At 45.8% G+C, this 25,967-nt stretch overlaps 1 protein-coding gene across 1 annotated transcript in view; it reads right to left on the reverse strand.

Annotated features, from left to right (window-relative positions):
- The window catches only part of LOC147116019 (serotransferrin-1-like), a 250,161-nt gene that overhangs the window by 21,795 nt on the left and 202,399 nt on the right, over positions 1-25,967 (reverse strand). Inside the window, exons 9-12 of the mRNA XM_085990729.1 lie at positions 24,640-24,773; positions 17,451-17,547; positions 9,349-9,393; positions 5,041-5,205 (exon numbers count right to left, since the gene is read on the reverse strand). Of these exons, the coding sequence (XP_085846855.1) occupies positions 5,041-5,205; positions 9,349-9,393; positions 17,451-17,547; positions 24,640-24,773 (441 nt within the window). The remainder of the gene's footprint in view (positions 1-5,040; positions 5,206-9,348; positions 9,394-17,450; positions 17,548-24,639; positions 24,774-25,967) is intronic.

Genomic DNA, 25,967 nt, shown 5'->3' on the forward strand with positions numbered 1-25,967 from the left:
GTTCTGATGAAAGGTCATCGACCTGAAATGTTAACTTTGTTTCTCTCTCCACAAATGCTGCCTGACCTGCTAAGTATTGTCAGCATTTGCTGTTCTTATTTTGGAAATAACACGTTCTGTAATGTGGGCCAAGATCCACGTCTTTGGCTGGGAGTCCCATTCCACTGGTAGATCATAATCCGAGAATTTTGGGCCTAAACACTCCACCCAAGAGCAGTCTGCCATGTTGAATTATAACATTTTTATGAATCATCCTCAACTCTAATCTAATTTACTAAAAGTGTTGTGCCTGTACTGTGATACTATAGGGAGCCTCTAATATTGCTGATTGGTCTGTGCAATCACATAGTTACCATGGTCCAATCTGATCCCAATATCGGGCCATGCTAACTACTGACACCATGGACAAGTCAGATTTTGGGGGGAAAATATCAACCTATTTTTTTAGGCATCATGTTAGTATCACACTCCATTAATCCTCTATCCAGGGCATTTAACCTTAGCATCTGTTCCCTACCAGAAATCTCTCCCAACCTCTGCTCCAGCTCTGTTCTCCCCTTCTAAGGAAGTGCCCCACTCCCCACAGCTCCAGGCTCTGCTGCCCACTGCATTCTTCTTCCAGCCCTGCTTTCCCAGTCAGAAGCACAGTTGGATGCTTCTGCAGGCCAGAGGGTTAGTTTTGAGTCACTGGACAGGCTGAATCAAGTTTGGGTCTGGCATGTATTGAGAGGTGCTCCTGATGCGCTAAAGATTAAAGCAGAGAAGCAGAAGGATTGTAACTTGGGAAATCAGCAGCCCTGCTGGTCCCAACATTAATTAAGCCTGTGAACCCTTTCAAACCTCATGCTCTTGATCTGCAGCAGAGTCCTACTGTGCCTCCAGCTTGGACATTTGGAATGCATCCTTGCTCCCTAAACACAGAGGTCAGCATTATAAAAGCCCCAACCTCTAGTTTCTCACACCAAGTAAACATTTGCAGCACCTTCAGGACAGCCTTGTCCCCACCAAGCTCTGGTCTACCTGGCCCAGATCCCCACCTCTGACCAGGTGCATTGTGACTTTCACCTTACTGCATGCCCTAGGATTTAGAATTATAAAAGATACAGATTCGGTAAAGGAGCATGTATGAGATGCAGACAGTAGGAAGCATACAGGAGAGAGAAGATAACCAAAAGGCAATCTTACATAAAGGGTGTGAAAAAGAATCAGAGTCAATATGCAGAGATTACAAGGAGAGAAAGTGTGTGAGAAGCACACAGAAAGGAAAAGAGATAGGAAACCGAAAGACAGAGTAAAGAGACAGAAAAAAGTAGTGAGCAGGAGAGCAAGAAACAGCCACTCACATAAGAACATAAGAATTAGGAGCTGGAGTAGGCCATAAGGCCCTTCACGCCTGCTCCGCCATTCAATAAGATCATGGCTGTTCTTCGACCTCAACTCCTCTTTCCCGCTTGATCCCCATATGCCTTGATTCCCCTAGAGTCTAAAAATCTATCTCAGCCTTGACTATACTCAACGACTCAGCATCCACAGCCCTTGGGGGTAGAGAATTCTAAAGAATCACAACCCTCTGAATGAAGAAATTCCTCCTTATCTCAGTTTTAAAAGGCCGACCCCTTATCTTGAGACTATGCCCCTTAGTTCTAGACTCTCCAGCCAGGGGGAAACAACCTCTCAGCATCTGCCCTGTCAATCCCCCTCAGAACACTATACGTTTCAATGAGATCACCTCTCATTCTTCTAAAATCCAGAGAGTATAGGCCCAATCTACTCAATCTCTCATCATAGGACAACCCTCTCATCCCAGGGATCAATCTAGTGAACCTCTAAGGCATGTATGTCCTTTCTCAGATAAGGAGGCCAAAACTGTGCACAGTACTCCAGGAGTGGTCTCACCAAAGACCTGTACAATTGTAGTAAGACTTTCTGACTCTTGGGGCGCAATCTTGCCAGCCCTGGTGAGGCGGCTTTGGAGGCAGGACTGCCGGGAAAATGGCAGAATCTGGGGGGCGGGTGCCCATCCCGCCCCCAACCCGCCTCCGTGCCATCTTCCCAGGAGGCGGGTAGTTGACCCGCACTGGGTCCCGTCTCCTGGAGGTGGGAAGGGGATTACAGCCATTTAACTGCCTGTTAACAGGTAGTTAACAGGCAGATAAGAGGATTATCCCCATTTTACCCACAATGTGGGCTTCCCGAAGGCTGCAAACCCCGCCAGGGTCACCGAGGTGAGCAGTCGGTCTGCAGGGGTCAGAGGGGTGCAAAAGTGCACTGTGAAGGTAAGTGATGGGTGCAAGTGTGGAGAGGTGAGTATTTGAGGTAAGTGGAAAGTGTTAGAAAAAGTTTACTTACCTTTGTTTCTTCCTGCAGGCTTCAATCGTTGGGTATGCGGAGGGTCTCGCATCGCCGTGGCAGAGACGACAGATGGCTGCTGCATTCTCCAATGCTACAACCATCTATTTTCTGCTAAAGAAAGAGGTTTGATGAGTCTTGAATACAAGAACTCATCAAGCTACAGAGAATGTCCGTGTTTGACCGCTTCACAGAGCTGTCAAACGATGACACTTCATCTGTCAAAAATTTTGACAGATGAGACGTCATACGCTGATGTTCTCTGTAACCAGCTTCCCCTTAATTGGCCTGCTAAGCCCGCTGGGCGGGCTTAACAAGGTCAATTAAGGGGAAATAGCGTGGGTTGGCCAGAAGTCAATAGAGACGGGACTAAAACCCGACAAGTGGGAGTCCCAGCTCCCCATTGGCAAAATCCAGCACTGGTACTCCAACCCCCTTGCAATAGAGGCCAACATGCCACTTGCCTTCCTAATTGCTTGCTGTACCTGCATGTTAACTTTCTGTGTTTCCTGTACAAAGACACCTAAATCTCTCTGAACACCAACATTTAATAGTTTCTCAGCATTTAAAAAAGTCTGTTTTTCTATTCTTCCTACCAAAGCCATAGGGCAGGATTTTCATTGGGCCGTGGAGGTGGGATTGGAGGTGTGTGGGAGGTTAAAATCCCAAAATCGGGGGGCACGAATCCATCCCGCCCCCAACCCGCCTCCATGCCAGTTTCAAAGGAAACGGGTACCCGACCCGCACTGGGACCCATCTCCCCGAGGCGGGAAGGGGATTAGTGCCAATTAACAGTCTGTTAACAGGTAGTTAACAGGCAGTTTTTAGCCTAATCCCTATTTTCATTATTGAAATGTGGGATTCTCGACGGCTCCAAACCACGCCAAGTTAGCGAGGCGGGCCGTCGGGATGAAGGGCTTGGAGGGGTCGAGATGTCCAGTGTTCAGGTGAGTGATGGGTGCATGAGTGCAGAGGTAAGTGTGTTTGGTGTGTTTAAAGTGTTTAAATAAGTTTTACTTACATTTACATACCTTTACAGCCTTCCTTCCCTCAGGTCCCAGGAGTCCCTCATCTCACCAGCACAGAAAGCAGAATGGCCGCGATCTGTCAAAAGTTCCAGCATTCAGCTTTCTGTTCCGGGGAGGAAGGAATTAACTTGGAGTATAGATTGTCAGTGTTTGACAGCTTCAAACAGCTGTGAAACGCTGATATTTCATCTGTCAAAAGGTCTTGACAGATGAAATATCAATCTGTGACATCACTTGTTGCCAGGTGGCCCTTAATTGGCCTGCTGAGTGCGCTGGGCGGGCTCAACAGGTCAATCAAGTCAAAATCGCGTGGGTTGGCTCGAACTCGATGGAGGTGGGACTACAACCCCAAAAGTTGTAGTCCCGCCTCCTACCCGACTCCTCAACGAAAATCCAGCCCCTAACCTCACATTTCCTCCCAATTATACTCCATCTGCCACCTTATTGCCCACTCACTTAACTTGTCCATATCCCTTTGCAGGCTCTTTGTATCCTCCTCATAGCTTACTTTCCCACCTAGTTTCGTATCATCAGCAAACTTGGACACATTGCACTCGGTCCCTTCAGCTAAGTCATTAATATAGATTGTAAATAGCTGGGGCTCAAGCACTGCTCCTTGTGGCACCCCACTAGTTACAGCCTTCCAACCAGAAAATGACCCTACTCTCTGTTTTCTGTCCATTAACCTAGCCTCTATCCATGCTAATATATTACCCCCAACCCCATGACCCCTTATCTTGCGTAGCAACCTTTTATGTGGCACCTTATCAAATGCCTTTTGGAAATCCAAATATACTACATCCACTGGTTCCCCTTTATCTACCCTGCTAGTTATATCCTCAAAAAACTCTTAATATATTTGTTAAACATGATTTCCCTTTCATAAAACCATGCTGACTCTGTCTAATCATATTATGAATTTCTAAGTGCCCTGTCACCACTTCCTTAATAATGGATTCCAGCATTTTCCTGATGACTGATGTCAAGCTAACCTGTAGTTCCCTGTTTTCTCTCTCCCTCCTGTCTTGAACTGTGGGGTTACATTTGCTACCTTTCAATCCACTAGGACCGTTCTAGAATCTAGGGAATTTTGGAAGATGCATCCAATGCATCCACTATCTCTGCAGCCACCTCTTTTAGAACCCTAAGCAGTAGATCATCAGGTCCAGGGGATTGGTTGGCATTTAGTCCCATTAGTTTCTCAAGTACTTTTTCTCTACTGATATTAATTACTTTAAGTTCCTCACTCTTAGTAGCCCTTTGGTTCCCCATTATTTTTGGTATGCTTTTTGTGTCTTCTACTGTGAAGACAAATACAAAATATTTGTTTGAGGTCTCTGCCATTTCCTTATTCCCTATCATAATTTCACCTGTCTCAGCCTCTGAGGGACCAACGCTTCCTTTTGCTACTCTCTTCCTATTTACACACTTGTATTTCTATTTCTATATGTTTTTATATTTCTTGCTAGTTTACTTTCATATTCTATTTTCTCCCTTTTCATCAATTTTTTGGTCATCCTTTGCTAGTTTCTAAAGCTCTCCCAATCAACATGGAGAGAGAATGTTTACTTTTAATTTTGCCCTTGCGCAACTCCACAGGAAAAGCATTAGCTCGAGCTATTGAACATTTCACAACGGGAGAGAAATGTGGAATCACACTTACAATTATAAATGTCACAAGCATTAATTGTGTTGTTTGCAATCAGGGATCCCATGGGAACGTTCCATCCAGCAGTACGCCCGACAGCTGTGTGACAGGACTTCTTCCCTCTCAGTTTCTTCCAGCTCAGTGTTGGGTCCTTTACAACGGCCACAGCATAGTAAGAGGCTGTGAGAAGAACACAAACATGTTTAACAGCCCTAATGGAAAAGTGAATAAATATTTAAAGCAGAGCAGGATATAGGGCTATGGGGAGAGAGTGACACAGTGGGATTAGTTTTAGATTGCCCCAGCAAAGAGCTACCAGAGACCTGATGGGCTGGATGACTTTGCTCTGTGCTGTAAACTTCTATGTTCTATTGTTCCATCAATGCCAAGTCTCAGCAGCGCTCTTTTCCTCTGAGCCAGAAGGTTTAGCTTCAAGCTCCAATCCCAATCTTGATCACATAATCTAGTTTGACCCTCCAATGCAGTACTCAGGGACTGGAGTTACTGCTATTGCAGAATCGGAGTGCATCATTTCCGTCATTGGGATTTCTGCCCACCATAAAGGTGCTCTCTGAATGCGGGGTCCTTAAAATAATTTGGGTGCCTCTGACTCGGACAGCAGAGCCTGGAGAAGCAGAGCACGGTGAGCAGCAGGAGTGGGGAGCTGGCACGTCTGTCTGGAGGGGTGGACAGAGATTGGATTGCATAACATGACCAGCAGCCTCTGTGCTGCTGATAAAACCTCTTCTGTGATTGCACTAGAGAGGTTTCAGAGGAGAGTTACAAGGATGTTGCCAAGACTGGAGAATTTTAGCTATGAGGAAAGTTTCGATAGGTTGGGATTGTTTTGTTTGGAACGGAGGAGGCTGAGGGGAGACTTAATTGAGGTGTATAAAATTATGAGGGGCCTAGATAGAGTGGATAGGAAGGACCTACTTCCCTTAGCAGAGAGGTCAATAACCAGGGGGCATAGATTTAAAGTAATTGGTAGTAGGGTTAGAGGGGAGTTCAGGAGAATCTTTTTCACCCAGAGGGTGGTGCGGGTCTGGAACTCACTGCTTGAAAGGGTGGAAGGGTGGTAGAGGCAGAAACCCTCATCACATTTAAGAAGTACTTGGATATGCACTTGAAGTGCTGTAACCTACAGGGCTATGGACCAAGAGCTAGAAAGTGGGATTAGGCTGGATAGCTCTTTTTCGGCCGGCACAGACATGATGGGCCAAATGGCCTCCTTCTGGGCTGTAAATTTGTATGATAGATTCAAAACAATATTACATTTTCAAATAAAAGAGAATGCTGGAAATACTCAGCAGGTCAGGCAGCATCTGTGGAGAGAGAAACAGAGTTAACGGCCCAGTAATTCGGGTTCCAACGCGTGAGTACGGAAGGGGTACTCACGCGTGGGCCCGATGGAAGTGCCGGTTTTCAGGATGCACAGCGCATGCGCTGAAAACCGGCATTTCCTGTCCTCTGAACCAAGGGGTTAAGAGGCGGAACGCGTGCGACGTTTCAGGCAGCGCGTGCGCGCTGAAATTCCTTTTTTTGTAAAGGGTTGCCCATCCGTAAAGGCCTCCGGTTTTTACGCTTGAAAAAACCAGATGTAAGTACTTAGTTTTACAGGTAAGTGGTCTATTAATACAATTTAGAATTTTTTTTCAACAGGTTTATTATTTTTAAAGAATTTACAGTAAGGTAAGTGTATTTTTAGACCCGATTTGTTAAAAAATTACTTTTTCAAAAATTTGATTAATTGTTTAAAATAGTTTTTTTACAGTTATTCATAGTTCATTTATTTATTGGGATTTTTTAAAACTTTTATTTGTAGTTTAAGTGCTGTTTTGGGCACCCTGAGTTTTCATGAGTTTGACAGTTCTTACTATCAAACTCATGAATGAACTTTTGCAACCTCCCATTGGTTGCCCAGTGCCCACGTGATCCCAGCTGGCTCATCAAAATAACTACACTTTAATTCTGTTTAAAACTACTTTACATTCTTCAAAATAATGTAAAAGTATTTAAAACTTTATAAAAGTTAGCTAAAGATTAATAAAAATACAAAAAATGTATTTAAAATGCTGCTCTGCATGTGAAATTGCTTTTCAGCTTGTGTTAAAAATTGGGGGCGTGGCCTATAGTAAGGAGACCTCAAGGGGCGTGTCTCACTTAGACTCCGCGCTCGAGGCTTCGCGCTGGCTGCACTCCTGGGCGGCGTGACGTCAGACGCTGCCCAGGAGTAATCAACTGAAAAAAGGAATTCCAAGCGTCCCGGGAGCAGAACGGCCAGCACGCAGTGTAAGTGCACATCGGGGGCTTGCACACGCAGCAAGCTCCCGAACCTAATTTCTGGGCCATTGTTTCAAGTCGATGACCTTTCATCAGAACTGGAAAAAGTTAGAGATGTAACAGATTTTAAGCAAGTGCAATGGGCAGGGGAGGGGAAGGAAAGAACAAAAGGGAAGGTCTGTGATGGGGTGGAAGGCAGGAGAGATTAAATGACAAAAGGTATGATTGTACAAAGCAAAAGGAGATGGTAATAGAACAAGTAAAGAAACAAAAGATGGGTTTAGAAGAGGTGTAAATGGGAATGGCAGAATCACCAACAGCTGCCGTGTGAAAAAGTAGGGCCAGAGGTTATAGTCTGAAATTGTTGAACTCTACGTTGAGTCCAGAAGGCTGTAAGCTGCCTAATCAAAAGATGAGGTGCTGCTCCTCGAGCTTACGTTGAGCTTTGTTGGAACAGTGTAAGAGGCTGAGGACAGAGGGGTCAGAGTGGGAGTGGAGCAGAGAATTAAAGTGGCAGGCGACCGGAAGCTCGGGGTCACACTTGCAGACTCAACGGAGGTGTTCCGCAAAGTGATCACCCAATCTGCATTTGGTCTCCCCCATGTAAAGCAGACCATATCGTGAGCAGTGAATACAGTATACTAAATTGCAAGAAGTACAAGTAAATCGCTGTTTCAACTGTAAGAAGTGTTTGGGACCCTGGACAGTGGGAACGGAGGAGGTAAAAGGGCAGGTGTTGCATCTCCTGCGCTTGCACCGGAAGGTGCCATGGGAAGGGGAGGGGGTGTTGGGGGTAATTGAGGAGTGGACCAGGGTGTCACGGAGGGAGCGGTCCCTTCGGAATGCTGAAAGGGGAGGGGAGGGAAAGATGTGTTTGGTGGTGGCACCGATACAGTCATCAATGTCCCGGAAAAAGAGGTGAGGGAGGGGACCTGAGTACTGGAGCAAAGAATGTTCCACATATCCGACGAAAAGGCAGGCATATCTAGGACCCATGCGGGTTCCCATAGCAACACCTTTAATTTGGAGGAAGTGAGTGGAGTCAAAGGAGAAGTTGTTCAATGTGAGAACAAGTTCAGCCAGGCAAAGGAGGGTGGTGGTGGATGGGGACTGGTTGGGCCTCTGTTCAAGGAAGAAGCGGAGCGCCCTCAGGCCATCCTGGTGGGGGATGGAGGTGTAGAAGGATTGGATGTCCACAGTGAAAAGGAGACGGTTGGGGCCAGGAAACTGGAAACTGTTAAAATTGCGGAGGGTGTCGGAAGAGTCGCAGATGTAGGTGGGAAGAGACTGGACAAGGGGAGAAAAAAGATCTTGCTTAAAATCTGTTACATCTCTAACTTTTTCCAGCTCTGACGAAAGTTCATCAACCTGAAACTTGCTGAGTAGTTCCAGCATTCTCTGTTTTTATTTCAGATTTCCAGCATTCACAGTATTTTGCTTTTACATTTTCAAAATTGGTGCTATTGATTGCACGTTTTTTTTGTGCCTTTAAAATTTTAATGCCCGACCACCCTGTCTGCTGCCCATAGCAATGCTGGAATCAAGGTATCCCTTGCATCCGGCACTGCGGTGATGGAATATATGTGGGACGAGATATTTCCATCACATGGCTATTGCAACATGCCATCCCTTCTGTGTGCAGACTTATTGAACACCACCTGTAACATCCAGTTGGAAATCAGAGGGTGTAAAAATGGCCCAGACCTGATGGAATGGGCCCCTGAACCACTTGTTGCCCAAGTTCCACTGAAACATTGCCAGGGAGAGAGAAGACAATCCATCCAAGGCAGCACTTAAATGTAGGAGGGGCCGTCCATCACCTGTAAAGTTTAATCAAGGCCTCACCTGCCTGTTCCAGTGACCATTAACGATCATATGACACTTTTCCAAGAACAGCAGCCTTAATGTTCACTGTATGTGGCGCTCATTCCCAGGTAACAATGTGACAGTGTTTTAGTGTTGAACGTATATGATGCACATTGCCAGTGACCAAACAGATTTAGTGAGATTTGTCTAGGAAGTAAATGTTTTAACACTTACGTATCTTAGTGGTTACTGCTGAGGATTCGCATGGTTGAGGATTGTCTGCAGAGAGAAAAGAAGTATAATTTAAAAAAAACAATTACAAGCGAATGGCCTGCAGCACACATGAGCTTGGAATGAATCCTCCCCAGCTCCAGTCATACTATGGACACACACACAGTGAGGCACTGGCACCCAGCTGCAGTCACACTGCGCATTCGCGCAAGCACACGCGCACATGCACCCACACCAATCATGTATCCCTAGTCTCAATCATACCATACACACATAGATTGAGTCATGAAGCTCCAGCCCCATTCACATGGTACACACAAGGAATGAGTAATGGACTCCCCATCCCAATCACAATGGGCCAGAAATTCCAGGCCAGAAGCGTGAGTACGGTCGGCTTACTCACGCTTCTGGCCGTTGGAAATGCCGGCGTTCAGCATGAACAGCGCATGCGGGGAACGCCGGCATTTCCAGACCTCGAGCGCGTGCGACTGCACAGGCAGCGCTTGCGCAGTGAACTTCGTGGATTTCATTCATGAAATCCGTGAGGGTAAGTCCTTAGAAGTTACACTTGGAAAAAGCAAGTGTAAAGTTGTTCATTGGCTGCGGAGGAAGATATATTTTATCGTGGAGCTTTTGAAATGCAATATTTTTGTTTGGGAAAGGGAGGGAAGTTATTTTAAGAAATTTTAAGTAAGTTTTAAAGTTTAAATTTTTTTTTTAAAAGGGCTTTCAGAACGGTAGGTAGAAGGAGCAATTGTGGCTGTGTGAATGGAATGTGAGAATGAGTTATGTATGTATGTCCACATATATTCCTTTACGTATATGTATGTATGTTTTATATTCCTTTACTAATGTGTATGAATGTATGTTTTTAATTATGATTTTCCAATAAGTTACTTTCTCTGAAAGTCATAATTAAATAATACATTCATACACATAAATAAAGGAATATATACATAACACGCAAAGGAATATATACAGACATACATACTTTCAGAAGCTCCACGATAAGAAATATCTTCCTCCGCAGCCTGTGGAGCAACTGTACCCATGCTTTTTTCATGTGTAAGTTGTAATGACTGGACCTCACTGAAAGCATTAATGAAAGCGGCGAATTATACTGCGCACGCGCTGCCTGTGCAGTCGCACGCGTTCTGCCTCTGAACCCCTTCGTTCAGAGGACAGGAAATGCCGGTTTTCCCCACATGCACTGTGAATGCTGAAAACCGGCATTTCATCCGGCCAGATGCGTAAGTACCCCGACCGTACTAGCGCATTTGGAAGGGAATTATTGGGCCAACATTTTACATGTCAATAAAATAAAAAATTGAACAATTGCACGACTTGCCCCCTCGCATCTGCGACTGAGGGCCCAAGGAGGTGCATTGCGCAAGAGGTCATTATCGTACGTATCCTCACAATGTTCCCTTTGGGGAACTGTATGAAGTGGTGGAAGGATTTATGGCCGTGATTAACGCTCATTCCGTGACCGTAACCATCTTTGAACCAGCCATTATGGTGGTTAGTCCTATGGCGGGCGGGTTTTACGGGCTCCCACAACCCATCTGAGGGGGGGGGGGCCAGCAACACCCACGGACGCAAGTATCCCGCTGGATGTCCACCCAGAATTTAAAGTTGGAGCTCTGACTCCACTTGCCGGGACTGTCTGGAGTGGGGTTCAAAACCCTACTCCTTCTGGCCCAGCGACGGGGATGCTTACTGCTACGCAAAAGGCCCACTCCGCACAAAAGGTGACACCCATACGTTTCCTGCGCCTTTTCCCTCCCCGTGACTGGAGCCCTATGCTGCCATTTCACGTTGCTAATTGGATTGGGCCTTTGTCATAGCGGTAGGATCCCCGTCGCTGGGCCAGATCAGGGTAGGGTTTCGAACCCCGCTCCAGACAGTCCCGGCAAGTGGAGTCGGAGCTCCGGCTCTAAATTCTGGGTTGACATCCAGTGGGATATTTGCGTCCGTGGGTGTGGGTGGCCCCCCCTCCTTGTATAGCTTGTGGGAGCCCGTAAAACCCTCCCGCCATAGGACTAACCGCCCTAATGGCTGGTTCAAAGGTGGTTACGGTCACGGAATGAGCGTTAATCATGGCCATAAATCCTTCCACCACTTCATACAGTTCCCCAAAGGGAACAGTGTGAAGACACGTATGACACATTGCTAAATAAATAAATGGAATTAAAAAAATTCTTTTAGGGCTTTTAAAAGTCTTTAAATTGCTTTAATTCTCTTTAAAACTACTTCAGATTACTCAAAATAATGTAAACATTTTAAAAAGTTTATAAAAGTTACCAAAATCTTCAAAAAACTTCCAAAAACCTATTTAAACTGCTGCTTCGCATGTAAAAATCCTTAGCAGCTTGACAGAAACATTGGGGGCGTGTCCAGTGAAACTGAGACCTCAAGGGGCGTGTCTCACTTACACTGCACGCTCCTGGCTTCGCGCTGGCTGCACTCCTGGGCGGCGTGACGTCATACGCTGCCCGGGAATGTGCTTTCTATTTCTGCAAGTTCAGGCGTCCCAGAAGCTGATCGGCACGAGCGCGGGGTAAGTGCAAATACGGGGCTTGCACGCGCTGCAAGCCCCGTTCTGGAATTTCTGGGCCATTATTATAGATATATGGATTGAGATACTACTTGAGGCGGACCTGTCCAATTCCTTAACATTTCACTCCTACAGCCTCTCATTTTTAGATAAACACTTTGGACTATAATATAGATTGTGGCTTTATATTTTAAATGGAGTTACATGTTTTGTGCTGTTCCTGAAGCTCTTTACATAGAAACATAGAAGATAGGAGCAGGAGTAGGCCATTCGGCCCCTTGAGCCCGCTCCGCCATTTAATGAGATCATGGCTGATCATCCAAATTCAGTACCCTGTCCCCGCTTTCTCCCCCTATCCCTTGATTCCTTTAGCCTCAAGAAATAAATCCAACTCCTTCTTGAATATATTTAATGAATTGGCCTCAACACCCTGTGTGGCAGAGAATTCCACAGGTTCACCACTCTCTGGGTGAGGAAATTCCTCCTCATCTCAGTCCTAAATGGCTTACCCCTTATCCTTAGACTGTGACCCTTGGTTCTGGAGTCCCCTGCCATCGGGAACATCCTTCCTGTATCTAGTCTGTCTAGCCCTGTTAGAATTTTATAAGTTTCAATGAGATACCCTCTCATTCTTCTAAACTCTAGTGAATATAAGCCTAATCGACCCAATCTCTCCTCATACGTCATTCCTGCCATCCCAGGTATCAGTCTGGTGAATCTTCGCTGCACTCTCGCCATGGCAACAACAACCTTCCTCAGATAAGGTGACCAAAACTGCACACAATACTCAAGGTGTGGTCTCACCAAGACCCCGTACAACTGCAGCAAGGCTTCCTTGCTCCTGTATTCAAATCCTCTCGCAATGAAGGCCAACATACCATTTGCCTTCTTAACTGCCTGCTGCACCTGCATGCTTACCTTCAGCGACTAGTGCACAAAGACACCCAGGTCTCATTGCACTTCCCCTTTGCCCAATCTATTGCCGTTCAGATAATAATCTGTCTTACGGTTTTTGCCACCGAAGTGGATAACCTCGCATTTATCCACATTATACTGCATTTGCCATGCATCTGCCCAATCACCCGAATTGTCCAAATCGTACTGGAGTTTCTCTGCATCCTCCTCACAGCACACACACCCACCCAGCTTTGTGTCATCTACAAACTTGGAGATATTACATCTAGTTCCCTCGTCTAGATCATTTATATATATTGTGACTAGCTGGGGTCCTAGCACTGATCCCTGCGGTACCCCACTAGTCACTGCCTGCCACTCGGAAAAAGACCCGTTTATTCCAACTCTTTGCTTCCTGTCTGCCAACCAGTTCTCTATCCAAGACCGTACCTTACCCCCAATCCCATGTGCTTTAACTTTACACGCTAATCTCGTATGCGGGACCTTATCGAAAGCCTTTTGAAAGTCCAAATACACCACATCCACTGGTTCTCCCTTATCTATTCTACCAGTTACATCCTCAAAAAATTCTAGTAGATTAGTCAAGCATGATTTACCTTTTGTAAATCCATGTTGACTTTGTCCGATCCTGTCACTGTTTTCCAAGTGTGCTGCTATTACATCTTTTATAATGGACTCTAGCATTTTCCCCACTACCGATGTCAGGCTTACTGGTCTATAATTCCCCATTTTCTCTCTACCACCCTTCTTAAATAGTGGGGTTACATTAGCTATCCTCCAATCCATGGGAACTGTTCCAGAGTCTATCGAATTTTGGAAGATGACCAGCAATGCATCTACTATTTCTAGGGCCACTTCCTTAAGTGCCCTAGGATGTAGATTATCAGGCCCTGGGGATTTATCGGCCTTCAATCCCATCAATTTCCCTAACACCATTTCCCTACAAATATTGATTTCATTCAATTCCTCCCTCTTATTAGACCCTATGTTCCCCAACATCTCTGGAAGGTTATTTGTGTCCTCCTTTGTGAAGACAGAACCAAAGTAGGTATTTAATTGGTCTGCCATTTCTTTGTTCCCCATTATAAATTCCCCTGATTCTGACTGCAAGGGACCTATGCTTGACTTGACCAATCTATTTCTCTTCACATATCTATAGAAGCTTTTAGTAAGCTTTTATGTTCCCTGCAAGCTTATTCTCATAATCTATTTTCCCCCTCTTAATTAATCCCTTTGGCCTCCTTTGCTGAATCCTAAACTGCTCCCAATCCTCAGGTTTGCTGCTTTTCCTGGCCAAATTATATGTCCTCTCCTTGGATCTTATGCTATCCCTAATTTCCCTTGTTAGCCATGGTTGAGTCACCTTTTTTGTTTTATTTTTTATGCCAAGCAGGGATGAACAAATTCTGTAGTTCATCCATGCGATCTTTAAATGTTTGCCATTACCTATCTACTGTCAACCCTTTAAGTAACATTCCCCAATCCATCCTAGCCAACTCGTGCCTCATACCATCGTAGTTTCCTTTATTTAAATTCAGGACCCTAGTCTCTGAGTCAACTACTTCACTCTCCATTTTAATGAAGAATTCTATCATATTATGATCGTTCCTCCCCAAGGGGCCTCGCACAACAAGATTGCTAATTAATCCTTTCTCATTACATAATACCCAGTCTAAGATGGCCTGATCTCTAGTTGGTTCCTTGACATATTGGTCCAGGAAACCATCCCGCATATATTCTAGGAATTCCTCCTCCACAGTATTGTTACTAATTTGGTTAGCCTAATCTATAAGTAGGTTAAAGTCACCCATGATAACTGCTGTGCCCTTATTGCATGCATCTCTAATTTCCCATTTAATGCCATCCTCAACCTCAGCATTACTGTTTGGGGGTCTGTATACAACTCCCACTAATGTTTTCTGCCCCTTGGTATTTTTTAGCTCTGCCCATACAGATTCTACATCATCAGAGCTAATATTCTTCCTTACTATTGTGTTAATCTCCTCTTTAACCAGCAATGCTACCCCACCTCCTTTTCCTTTTTGCCTGTCCTTCCTGAATATTGAATACCCCTGGATGTTGAATTCCCAGTCTTGGTCACCCTGGAGCCATGTCTCCGTAATCCCAATTATATCATATCCGTTTACATCTATTTGCGCAGCTAATTCATCCACCTTATTATGAATGCTCCTCGCATTAAGACACAAAGCCTTCAGGCTTGATTTTTTAACACTCTTAGTCCTTTTAGAATTCTTATTTACTGTGGCTTTGTTTGATTTACACCCTTGATTTCTCTGCCTTCCACTTCTGCTTGTCTCCTTCCTGTCTTTTGTTTCTATCCTTGCTTCCCTTTCCTCTGTCTCCTTACACAGGTTCCCAACCCCCTGCCATTTTAGTTTAAGCCCTCCCCAACAGCACTAGCAAACACTCCCCCTAGGACATCGGTTCCGGTTCCGGTCCCGCCCAGGTGCAAACCGTCAGGTTTAGAGCCATCTGAACTACCTTATAAAAGTGCTCCACCTAGGCTGTAGGAGAATTCTATGAAACACCTCAGATCCATTGGGCTGGATTTTCATTCAGGTGCAGGTTGGTGTTGTGTAATCCACATTTTGTGTTATCCACACAAATCTAAATGGATGTGGGAGATAGATGCAATTTTAACTTAATTGTCCAATTGATTTCCAACGTGTGGGAACCCTTGGCAAATGAATTTCCCCTGACTGAAAGTTGCCTCCGATGATGTCATCATTGCTGCTGCATTTAAGGTCTACAGCAAACCTTGCTTCTTCTGCAGACTGCCAAGCTTTTTGACTGTGGAGTGAGAGGGACCTGGGGGCACCATGAGAAGCGGGAGACCCAGATCAGCTCCTCGTTTTGATGAGGTGGCCTTGCAAGCTTTAGTAGATGGGGCTGCAGCCAACAGGGAGGTGCTCTTCCCTTCTACGGGGAGGAAGAGGCCTCCCAAGCAGACCAAGGCAGTGCGGATGCAGGTGGCTGAGGAGGTCAACTCCTTGGGAGTCACCCGCAGAACTTGGATTCAGTGCCGCAAGAGATTTCATGACCTTCTCCGCACTGGAAAAGTGAGTATGATTTTCCCATCGCCCTCACTCTGATCCCCATTGCCTTTCCTCACCAGCACTCAGCTTCAGCAATCTCTTCCTCCACATCCCACTTGACACTGACATCCATGCACCCTTACCCATTCCCTTTCTCTCTATGGTCACATTCACATAACTATTCGACTATGCAGCCCTCACACTCCCTATCACTCTGATGCTATGCAAGCAACTGACAACACACAGGGAGGGCCCTTGGTCTTGCCACCTCACTCCATCTTTGTCTCCTTCTAAGTATCGATGCTATGGAATTTCTACACTCACTCCTTCATTCTCACTTTGTTGCAGCATTGCGCAGATGTCACTCACTACCTCTCGCGAAAGTCGGAGCTGCCTTTGGCACTGCTGCTCAGACATGTTGAGGTAGCTGACCCTGTGTCTGTAGACCCTGTTTGAGGGGTATCTCCTGTGCCGACGGGCTTCCAAGCGCTGGCCCCTTCTGGTCTGTGCAGCTTCAGGTGGGTGAGCAGCAGCCTGGCCCTCCTGTTGCTGCTGCTGCTGTTGGTGCTGCTGTTGTTCTGGTTCTGCTGGTGCTGCGGCTGGTGCTCGAGCTCATCTAATGCCCAAAAGGGAAGGAAATAAATGGCTCCCATGCTTCTGATATATGCCTCAGTTGAGGAAGCGCTCAGTGAGGGTGGCGAGAGGGGTTTCCCAGGAGGTCACACTAGAGATGGGTGTCAGGCTCCAAACTTCCACAGCTATGGTTATGCCTTCTAAAAGTTCCCCCAGTCCTGAGACAACAAAGCCCTGCCACCTGCAAATGATGGCTGAATAAATCTCCTCTTTAATGGTTGACCTGCATCTGATAGTCAGCAATCCAATAGTGCTCCCGCCAGGTTTCACCATCGTGTTTCCCACCAGGCGTGTTTTACGTGGGAAAAGGGTTAAATTCGCAAGGGCCTTTCAAAGTAGGACTATAGAGGCTATTTAGTGCTTGTTAAGGGCCTTAACAACCTATCCCGCCTGTTGGAGGTGGGACAGAGTCGAGACCATTAGGCACGACTGAGTTAAAGTTGCTCGGAGTCAGGAACCAGGCAGGGGGGGTCCCGACTGCCAGTTTTCGCAATTTTAAACCCCACACGCCTCCAATCACGCCTCCACGGCCCAATGAAAATCCTGGCCATTGACTTTGCAGAGCTTCATAAATTCTATGCAAAATCAACACTGTGCAAACCTTACAGGCCTAATGAAGTGAAGACTACCCAATGAGGGAATGAAGCTGTTTAGGATGTAGAAGAGCCAACTGAATGATTTGAAGAATAAGCCCAGGCTCACAATACAGTGATATCAGAAGAGCCTATTACGGGTCACATCCTTCCAATCCTTCCATGATACAAGTTCCTCCTTTTCAAAAGCAGAGGGTTCGCAAAGGGAATGAGCTTGGGTTGGACTATTTAAGCTGAGGAACCAAGGTACTAGTGTTCTCATCTCCACACAAGGATCCATGCCATATGTTATTTAAGCCCCAGATTCATGCAGTGAAGATAGCAATTTAAAATTTTGTGCAGGACACTTACTTTTGTCATAATACTCTGCCATGACAGGAATGAGGCCACACTTTCCTCCAACATAGACTTGTCCACCATCAAGACTTATTGCATCAGCGACACCAATCTGCAACCAGAGAATTTATTTAGTGTGTGTGAGTGTGTCACTCTCTCTCCTGTCTGCCCAGAGCATAAACCCATAGGTTTCCCTCCATATTTGTACCTGGTACATGAAGCCAATAATTTGTGTGGCCAGTCAGGAGAGATTCCAGCTCTTTCCCTCCTGCATTAATGCTCTAGTTGTGAACAGGAATCATGACTTTTCTAGATTTGCCAAGAAGTCTCTTGATTTTTCTTAGCTATAAGCTGTTGAGACTATTCTGAGCCCTCCACAGAAGTAGAGTTTTCAGGGGTACCGTTAACTTCTACAAGGTGCTTGTGTAACAAACAAGAAATGATTGAACAAGTTATGGTTGAAGGCCATCTTGGAAACCATGAACATAACATAACTGAGTTTGGTGTCAGACTCACCGGGGATGAGGAAGCATGATAATGGTTGTTCATTTTGAAGGAGTGCGGAAGCAGTTAATAGAGCTGGACTGGAATAGATTGTTGGAAGACCAAAGCTTGGAGAGAAATGGTACATTTTTAAATGCACAATGTAGGAATTACAGGATCAATTTATATCATTGGGTAAGAAACACAATCGGAATAAGAGGAAGTCGTTGTAGGCAACAAGGGAAATAATGCAAGGAATAAAAGTAGAGGGTGTTTATCAAACATAGATCTTCAGGTTCAGCAGCAGACACACAGGAAGATAAGAATAGGGCAAAGACTGTTTTAAAAAACTGGTTGGTCGGGCAAATATAGACAATGAGGTTAGGATTGCAGTAAACATAAAAGTAATGTAAAATGTTTCTTTAAGTACATCTGCAGTCAACAGAGAGTGAAGAAATGCACAAATGGGGAGGTTGATATGTGAAACTAGGACTTGGCAGATACCCTGAACAACTTCATTGTAACACTGTCCATGAAGGAAGTCACTGACTCGATCCCAGCAGTGAGGTTTGAGTTTCCGGGAAATGAGGAAGAACTTTTAGTAACAATATTAATTACTGATAAAGAAGAAACAGAAACGTTCAAGGCTAGGGCCATATGGCCTGCACACAAGAGCACTTAAGGAAATAGCTGAGGAAAGTGGTCACGTTCTGATGGGGATCTTTAGGAAATTATTAGAATCTAAAGTTGTATCAAAGGATTAGATAGAAGGGAATATAACAACTATCTTTAAAAAGGGCTAAAAGATTGTCTTGGAAGTTGCCAGTGAGCCTGACATCTGTCATGCATAAAACTTTAAAGGCTATCCTGAAAAAGGAAATCAAGACTGTAGACACTTTGGCATAGATTCAGTGATTCCACATACACAACATGGAAGCCTTGCCTGAATAAAGCGTGGGTTGGAGATAGGGCTACCATATTATAGTACCATTTCTAAGACCTGCATACTTCTCTGCTGGGAGTGCCAAATTTCTGTGTATGGGGTTGGATCTTTCTGTATGATAATACCTAGGTTGGATCTTTGTATATGACAATGCCTAGGTTGGGTCTTTCTGTATGACAATGCCTAGGTTGGGTCTTTCTGTATGACAATGCCTAGGTTGGACCTTTCTGTATGACAATGCCTAGGTTGGGTCTTTCTGTATGACAATGCCTAGGTTGGGTCTTTCTGTATGACAATGCCTAGGTTGGGTCTTTCTGTATGACAATGCCTAGGCTGGATCTTTCTGTATGACAATGCCTAGGTTGGGTCTTTGGCCTAGAAATTCAGTGGGCCTTGCGCCCACTTAGCGCCTAAAGAGGTCTTTTGCGCCGGCGGGGTGGTAGCGTGGAAATTGAGTGTAGCGGTATTGGCGGCGGTAGCCGTTAGCGCTGCGCCGGGACCGATGATGTCATCGGTGTGCGCGGTGGCCCGTAACGCCCCGAAACCGCGCCGATCCCCATATTTATTTGCGGCCGCCTCCTCCGAAGCGGGCGCAAACAGCGACCAGAAAACGGGGCCGTCCTGCTGCCATAGTGGGGTGCTTTAAAGCGGAAGGTGCGGCCGGCCGCTTATTCGGCGGCCGCCTGCCCGCACCTCCTTCCCCGGCCTCCTCCACCCCCCCCCGCGGCATTGCCGGCTGGTTTCCGTGGAGCCCGGCACTTCTCCGTTGTGCCGGGCTCTTTTGCCGGCACTCACGATCGGGGCTCCGGCCGTTGCAGGCACCTCCCCCTTAAGAGAAGGAGGAGGCCTGCAGTACCGCAGCCTGCCGTACCGCATCGGGTGGCGCTGCAGCAACTAGCGCGCCGATATTCAGTTGCAGCGCCCCAAACGGAGGCGGGCACACCCTGGTATAGCGCCCGCTTCCGAATTGGGGCGCAGAAGACGAATATACGGCGTGCGCTAATGCCTCCCCGCCCAGCGCTAATTTTGGGCGCGAGCGAGCTGCCCGCGCCCAAGTGAATTTCTAGGCCTTTGTGTATGACAATGCCTAGGTTGGGTCTTCGTGTATGAGAAGGTCTAGGTTGGGTCTTTGTGTATGACAATGCCTAGGTTGGATCTTTCTCTATGACAATGCCTAGGTTGGGTCTTTGTGTATGACAATGCCTAGGTTGGGTCTTTATGTATGAGAAGGTCTAGGTTGGGTCTTTGTGTATGACAATGCCTAGGTTGGGTCTTTGTGTATGACAATGCCTAGGTTGGGTCTTTGTGTATGACAATGCCTAGGTTGGGTCTTTGTGTATGACAATGCCTAGGTTGGATCTTTCTGTATGACAATGCCTAGGTTGGGTCTTTGTGTATGACAATGCCTAGGTTGGGTCTTTCTGTATGACAATGCCTAGGTTGGATCTTTCTGTATGACAATGCCTAGGTTGGGTCTTTGTGTATGACAATGCCTAGTTTGGGTCTTTGTGTATGACAATGCCTAGGTTGGATCTTTCTGTATGACAATGCCTAGGTTGGGTCTTTCTGTATGACAATGCCTAGGTTGGGTCTTTCTGTATGACAATGCCTAGGTTGGGTCTTTCTGTATGACAATGCCTAGGTTGGGTCTTTCTGTATGACAATGCCTAGGTTGGATCTTTCTGCATGACAATGCCTAGGTTGGGTCTTTCTGTATGACAATGCCTAGGTTGGGTCTTTCTGTATGACAATGCCTAGGTTGGACCTTTCTGTATGACAATGCCTAGGTTGGGTCTTTCTGTATGACAATGCCTAGGTTGGGTCTTTCTGTATGACAATGCCTAGGTTGGATCTTTCTGTATGACAATGCCTAGGTTGGGTCTTTCTGTATGACGATGCCTAGGTTGGATCTTTCTGTATGACAATGCCTAGGTTGGATCTTTCTGTATGACAATGCCTAGGTTGGGTCTTTCTGTATGACAATGCCTAGGTTGGGTCTTTGTGTATGACAATGCCTAGGTTGGATCTTTCTGTATGACAATGCCTAGGTTGGGTCTTTGTGTATGAGAAGGTCTAGGTTGGGTCTTTCTGTATGACAATGCCTAGGTTGGGTCTTTCTGTATGACAATGCCTAGGTTGGATCTTTCTGTATGACAATGCCTAGGTTGGGTCTTTGTGTATGACAATGCCTAGGTTGGGTCTTTGTGTATGACAATGCCTAGGTTGGGTCTTTCTGTATGACAATGCCTAGGTTGGGTCTTTGTGTATGACAATGCCTAGGTTGGGTCTTTCTGTATGACAATGCCTAGGTTGGGTCTTTCTGTATGACAATGCCTAGGTTGGGTCTTTGTGTATGACAATGCCTAGGTTGGGTCTTTGTGTATAACAATGCCTAGGTTGGATCTTTCTGTATGACAATGCCTAGGTTGGATCTTTGTGTATGACAATGCCTAGGTTGGGTCTTTGTGTATGACAATGCCTAGGTTGGATCTTTGTGTATGACAATGCCTAGGTTGGGTCTTTGTGTATGACAATGCCTAGGTTGGGTCTTTCTGTATGACAATGCCTAGGTTGGATCTTTCTGTATGACAATGCCTAGGTTGGGTCTTTGTGTATGAGAAGGTCCAGGTTTTCATGCGTGAGACTGTCTAAGTTTTTGTTCATGTAGGGGTCTGAGTTTATGTGAATGGGAAGGTTGTATTTTGTGTTTTGGGATAGTGTTTTTTTGTGTATGGTATTGTTGGATTTTTGTGACTGGAGGGGTTAGATTTGTGTGTGTGGGAGTGGAATTTTTATATATGGTGGTTGGATTTTTTTGCGTACAAGTTTTTTGTATGTGGAGGTTTGGATTTTTTATGTCTGGCAGAGTTGTTTTTTATTATTTATGGGGAGTTTGCTTTTTAAAGATGGGCAGGTGGGTTTTTATGCATGGGGAAGGTAGGTTTTTGATGTTATGGGTAGGCTGTTTTTATGTCAGTGTCAATCAGAACCATGCACAGTATGATCAACATTCTCAAATCCTGTGATCTTGGAAATACTGGCTGGGATTTTTCCCTTTGGCAGAATCCGCTGAAACTTCGGTAGGGTAGGAGTTTCACCTAACAGAAATGCTTGGCCAATTCTCCAGGGAGGCTCATGGCGGGACTCTTGTTTCTGGGCGTGTGGGTGGGGGTGACACAAAGTAGCAGCAACAGGCATTGAATACTTGTAACGTCGCATGGCCAGCAGCCCAGTGTCTCACTACAAAGTTCCTTCTTTTAAAAAAAATTGCTCCAAACACTTCAGCCTATATAATCAATCATTTTCAATCAATTGAACAAGCTACAGTGGCCCTTTAAAGTTTAAAAAGGTCGCCCAGCACCACTGCACCATTGTTACCAGGAATGCACTGGCAGTTTCAGCACCCAGAGTTACTAGGGTGCAAATGACAAATACCCACCACTTACATGTCTTTGGAATATGCTCACCCATATAAGGTTAGATGTATTTCTATATCCTCTCTCATGTCTGGTGGGAAAACCCAGAAGTGGGGAGGCAAGCGGGCTCCCAAAGAAATTTCTGTACGCATCTGCTGGAGTTCTATTGGGAAGCCAGCGAAATTCCAGCAGAAGATCCTGCCCATTTGGTTTAAATATTTGAATCAAATGGGAAATTTAAAACTTGATTTTCTACGTGTTTAAATTTCTCAGGTGAATTGTGAATCTTAATAGGTCAAAAACCAAGTGCTGGCAACACTGACTCCTGAATAAATAGTAATTCAATTTAAAGATAGAAAGCATATATTGCTGGGTTATTTGTTGTTCACTGCTAAATCATATGTAGCCCACGTCACTGGTTGTGGCTCATGGATCTTACCCCTGTTCCGAAAGATTAGACAGCCTTGATGTCATGATGCCAGAACCATTCTGGTAAGTCTCCTCTGCACCCTCTCAAGTGCCTTCACATCTTTCCTAAATTGTGGTGACCAGAACTGGACGCAATATTCCAGTGGCCTAACCAGCACTTTATAAAGGCTCAGCATAACTTTTCTATGATGCTATGTCCTGACTTGTGAGCGCTTAATGGAGTCATGTAGAGAGGGTTTAACTCTATCTAAACCATGCTGTACCTGCCCTGGGAAGATTTAATGGGACAATGTAGAGGGAGCTTGACTCTGTATCTACCTGTGCTGTAACTGACCTGGGAGTGTTTGACGGGACAGTGCAGAGGGAGCTTTATGCTGTATCTAACCCATGCTGCACCTGATCTGGGAGTGTTTGATGGGACAGTGGAGAGGGAGCTTTACTCTGTATCTAACCTGTGCTGTACCTGACCTGGGAGTGTTTGATGAGACAGTGTAGAGAGAGCTTTACTCTGTAGCTAACCCGTGCTGTACCTGACCTGGGAGTGTTTGATGGGACAGTGGAGAGGGAGCTTTACTCTGTAGCTAACCCGTGCTGTACCTGACCTGGGAGTGTTTGATGGGACAGCGTGGAGGGAACTTTACTCTTTATCTGATCAATGCTGTACTTGTCCTGGGAGTGTTTGCTAAGGCAGTGTATTACATAGTATTTACAGCACAGAAACAAGCCATTTGGCCCAACAGGTCGAGCCGGTGTTTATGCTCCACACGAGCCCCTTCCGAGCCTTCTTCATGTAAACCCATCAGCATATCCTTCTATTACATTCTCCCTCATGTATTTATCTAGCTTCCCCTTAAGTGCATCTATGCTTGTTACCTTAACTACTCCCTGTGGTAGCGAGATTCACATTCTAACCACTCTGGGTAAAGAAGCTTTTTCCTGAATTCCCTATTGGATTTATTAGTGACTTATATTTATGGCCCCTAATTTTGGTCTTGCCTGCAAGTGGAAACATCTTCCCTACGTCAACCCTATCGAACCCTTTCAGAATCCTAAAGACCTCTATCAGGTCAACCCTCAGTCTTCTCTTTTCTAGAGAAAAAATGCCCCAGCCTATTCAATCTTTCCTGATGGTGTAACCTCTCTGTTCTGGTATCATTCTAGTAAATCTTTTTTGCACCTTCTCCAGTGCCTCAGTGAGGAGGGAACATACTCTGTATCCAACCTGTGCTGTATCTGACCTGGGAGTGTTTGATGGGGCAGTGTAGAGGGAGCTTTACTCTGTATCCAACCTGTGCTGTATCTGACCTGGGAGTGTTTGATGGGGCAGTGTAGAGGGAGCTTTACTCTGGAGCTATCCCGTGCTGTATCTGACCTGGGAGTGCTTAATGGGGCAGTGTAGAGGGAGCTTTACTCTGGAGCTATCCCGTGCTGTATCTGCCCTGGGAGTGCTTAATGGGGCAGTGTAGAGGGAGGTTTACTCTGTATCCAACCTGTGCTGTATCTGACCTGGGAGTGCTTAATGGGGCAGTGTAGAGGGAGCTTTACTCTGGAGCTATCCCGTGCTGTACCTGACCTGGGAGTGCTTAATGGGGCAGTGTAGAGGGAGCTTTACTCTGGAGCTATCCCGTGCTGTACCTGACCTGGGAGTGCTTAATGGGGCAGTGTAGAGGGAGCTTTACTCTGGAGCTATCCCGTGCTGTACCTGACCTGGGAGTGCTTAATGGGGCAGTGTAGAGGGAGCTTTACTCTGGAGCTATCCCGTGCTGTACCTGACCTGGGAGTGCTTAATGGGGCAGTGTAGAGGGAGCTTTACTCTGGAGCTATCCCGTGCTGTAGTTGGTCCTGGGGTAAAAGAAAATAGAAAACTTTTCCATTTGCTAACCTTAACTGGATAAACATGAAACAGGTTTTGTAAAACACTGCTGTCATTTACCATGATCTGTTTGATGCAGTCCTCAGCATTGGGGCCTGTGGTGCAATCTACTGCCCACCAACTGTCACACTTCTTTTTTTCCAGTTCACCAATGGTACACCAGCGTACCTTCTTACCCTTCGAGGAAGTGCTCTCTGCAACACAAACATTTTGATTGGGTTGTTAGCCTCCTGTAAACTATAATTTACAAACTGGAGCAGTGTTTCAATCTGTGAGTCCCTGTATAAACAGTCTGGTAATACAACACAAATTGACAACCTCAGAGCTCCAGCATTCTACAGCATAGCAAAGAAACAGGAAACTGCATTGTCTCCCAATGGCCCCATTGGTAAAGGCCACTGTGAAACTAGTTATATAGTGTAGAAGATCCCAACTTTCCCTATGCGGAGTCAGCAGATCTCAATGTGGACACTAGGTTGACCTTAGCACACTGGACTAGGCAGATGAAAAATCAGTCAGGGTCTCGTTGCTGGATCCCTCACCCGTGACCCCTGTTGGAAAGTCCTGGTGTGGACATCACGTGAAGACAGGATTGGGCTTGGCTGCTAAGCCCTCAACAATTGAAGAGCCTGAAAACACTCAGGGGGTCAATTTCCGCAAGGGTTAACCTGCTCGTCGGCTGTAACTTTGGCGGAAGAGCCACAGAAACCTCGCTAAAACAGCGGGCCAGCATGTACATCATTTTTCCAGGGTTTCAGCGGATCTTCCACTAACAGTAAGGTATATGAACAGGGAGAACCTGTAGTGTATGTAACCGTTCTACCTTTAAGAGAACTATTGTATGTAACCGTCCACCTTTAAGAGAACTATTTTAGGTGTTGCACTACTTTATCTTGGCTGCTGTATACTGTAATACCGGTGGTGACCACACCGGTATATAAGTGCTGTGTAATGAGTTATTGGGCAGATTCGCCCTGACCTTCGAATAGTAAAGTCCTGTTAAAGTTTACTCTTGTGGTCTGTGTAGTCATTCGCAATATAACACACAGACTTTACAGTGGCGATGAGTTCGATCTTACCCTGCGGCAGCGATACATCCGAAGCAGTTAACGAGCGTCGAGAAGAGGCATCCGCCCTCGTCATTCTGCTGAGAGAAGACTCGAGTCTGCAGAGCAAGGAAGAAGGAAGAATTCTGAAACGAAGCCTTCCATCAGCAACAGGCAGTGATCGTCCTTCTATCACGGTGGTGAGTGAGCCGATCAGCCACGAGAAGCAAGTCGGCCACGTTGACTGTGAGTAGGGGAGAAAATAAAAAGAAACGGAGGATATAAGGGCGGTGAACTCGACCACGGCCGGGGGAAAGGAGCCGGACAGAAGTCGGGGCCAGA

The sequence above is a fragment of the Somniosus microcephalus genome, chromosome 6 (assembly GCF_052327205.1).
Source record: "Somniosus microcephalus isolate GS21.2 chromosome 6, FLI_Smic_1.0, whole genome shotgun sequence".
Taxonomy (NCBI): Eukaryota; Metazoa; Chordata; class Chondrichthyes; order Squaliformes; family Somniosidae; genus Somniosus; species Somniosus microcephalus.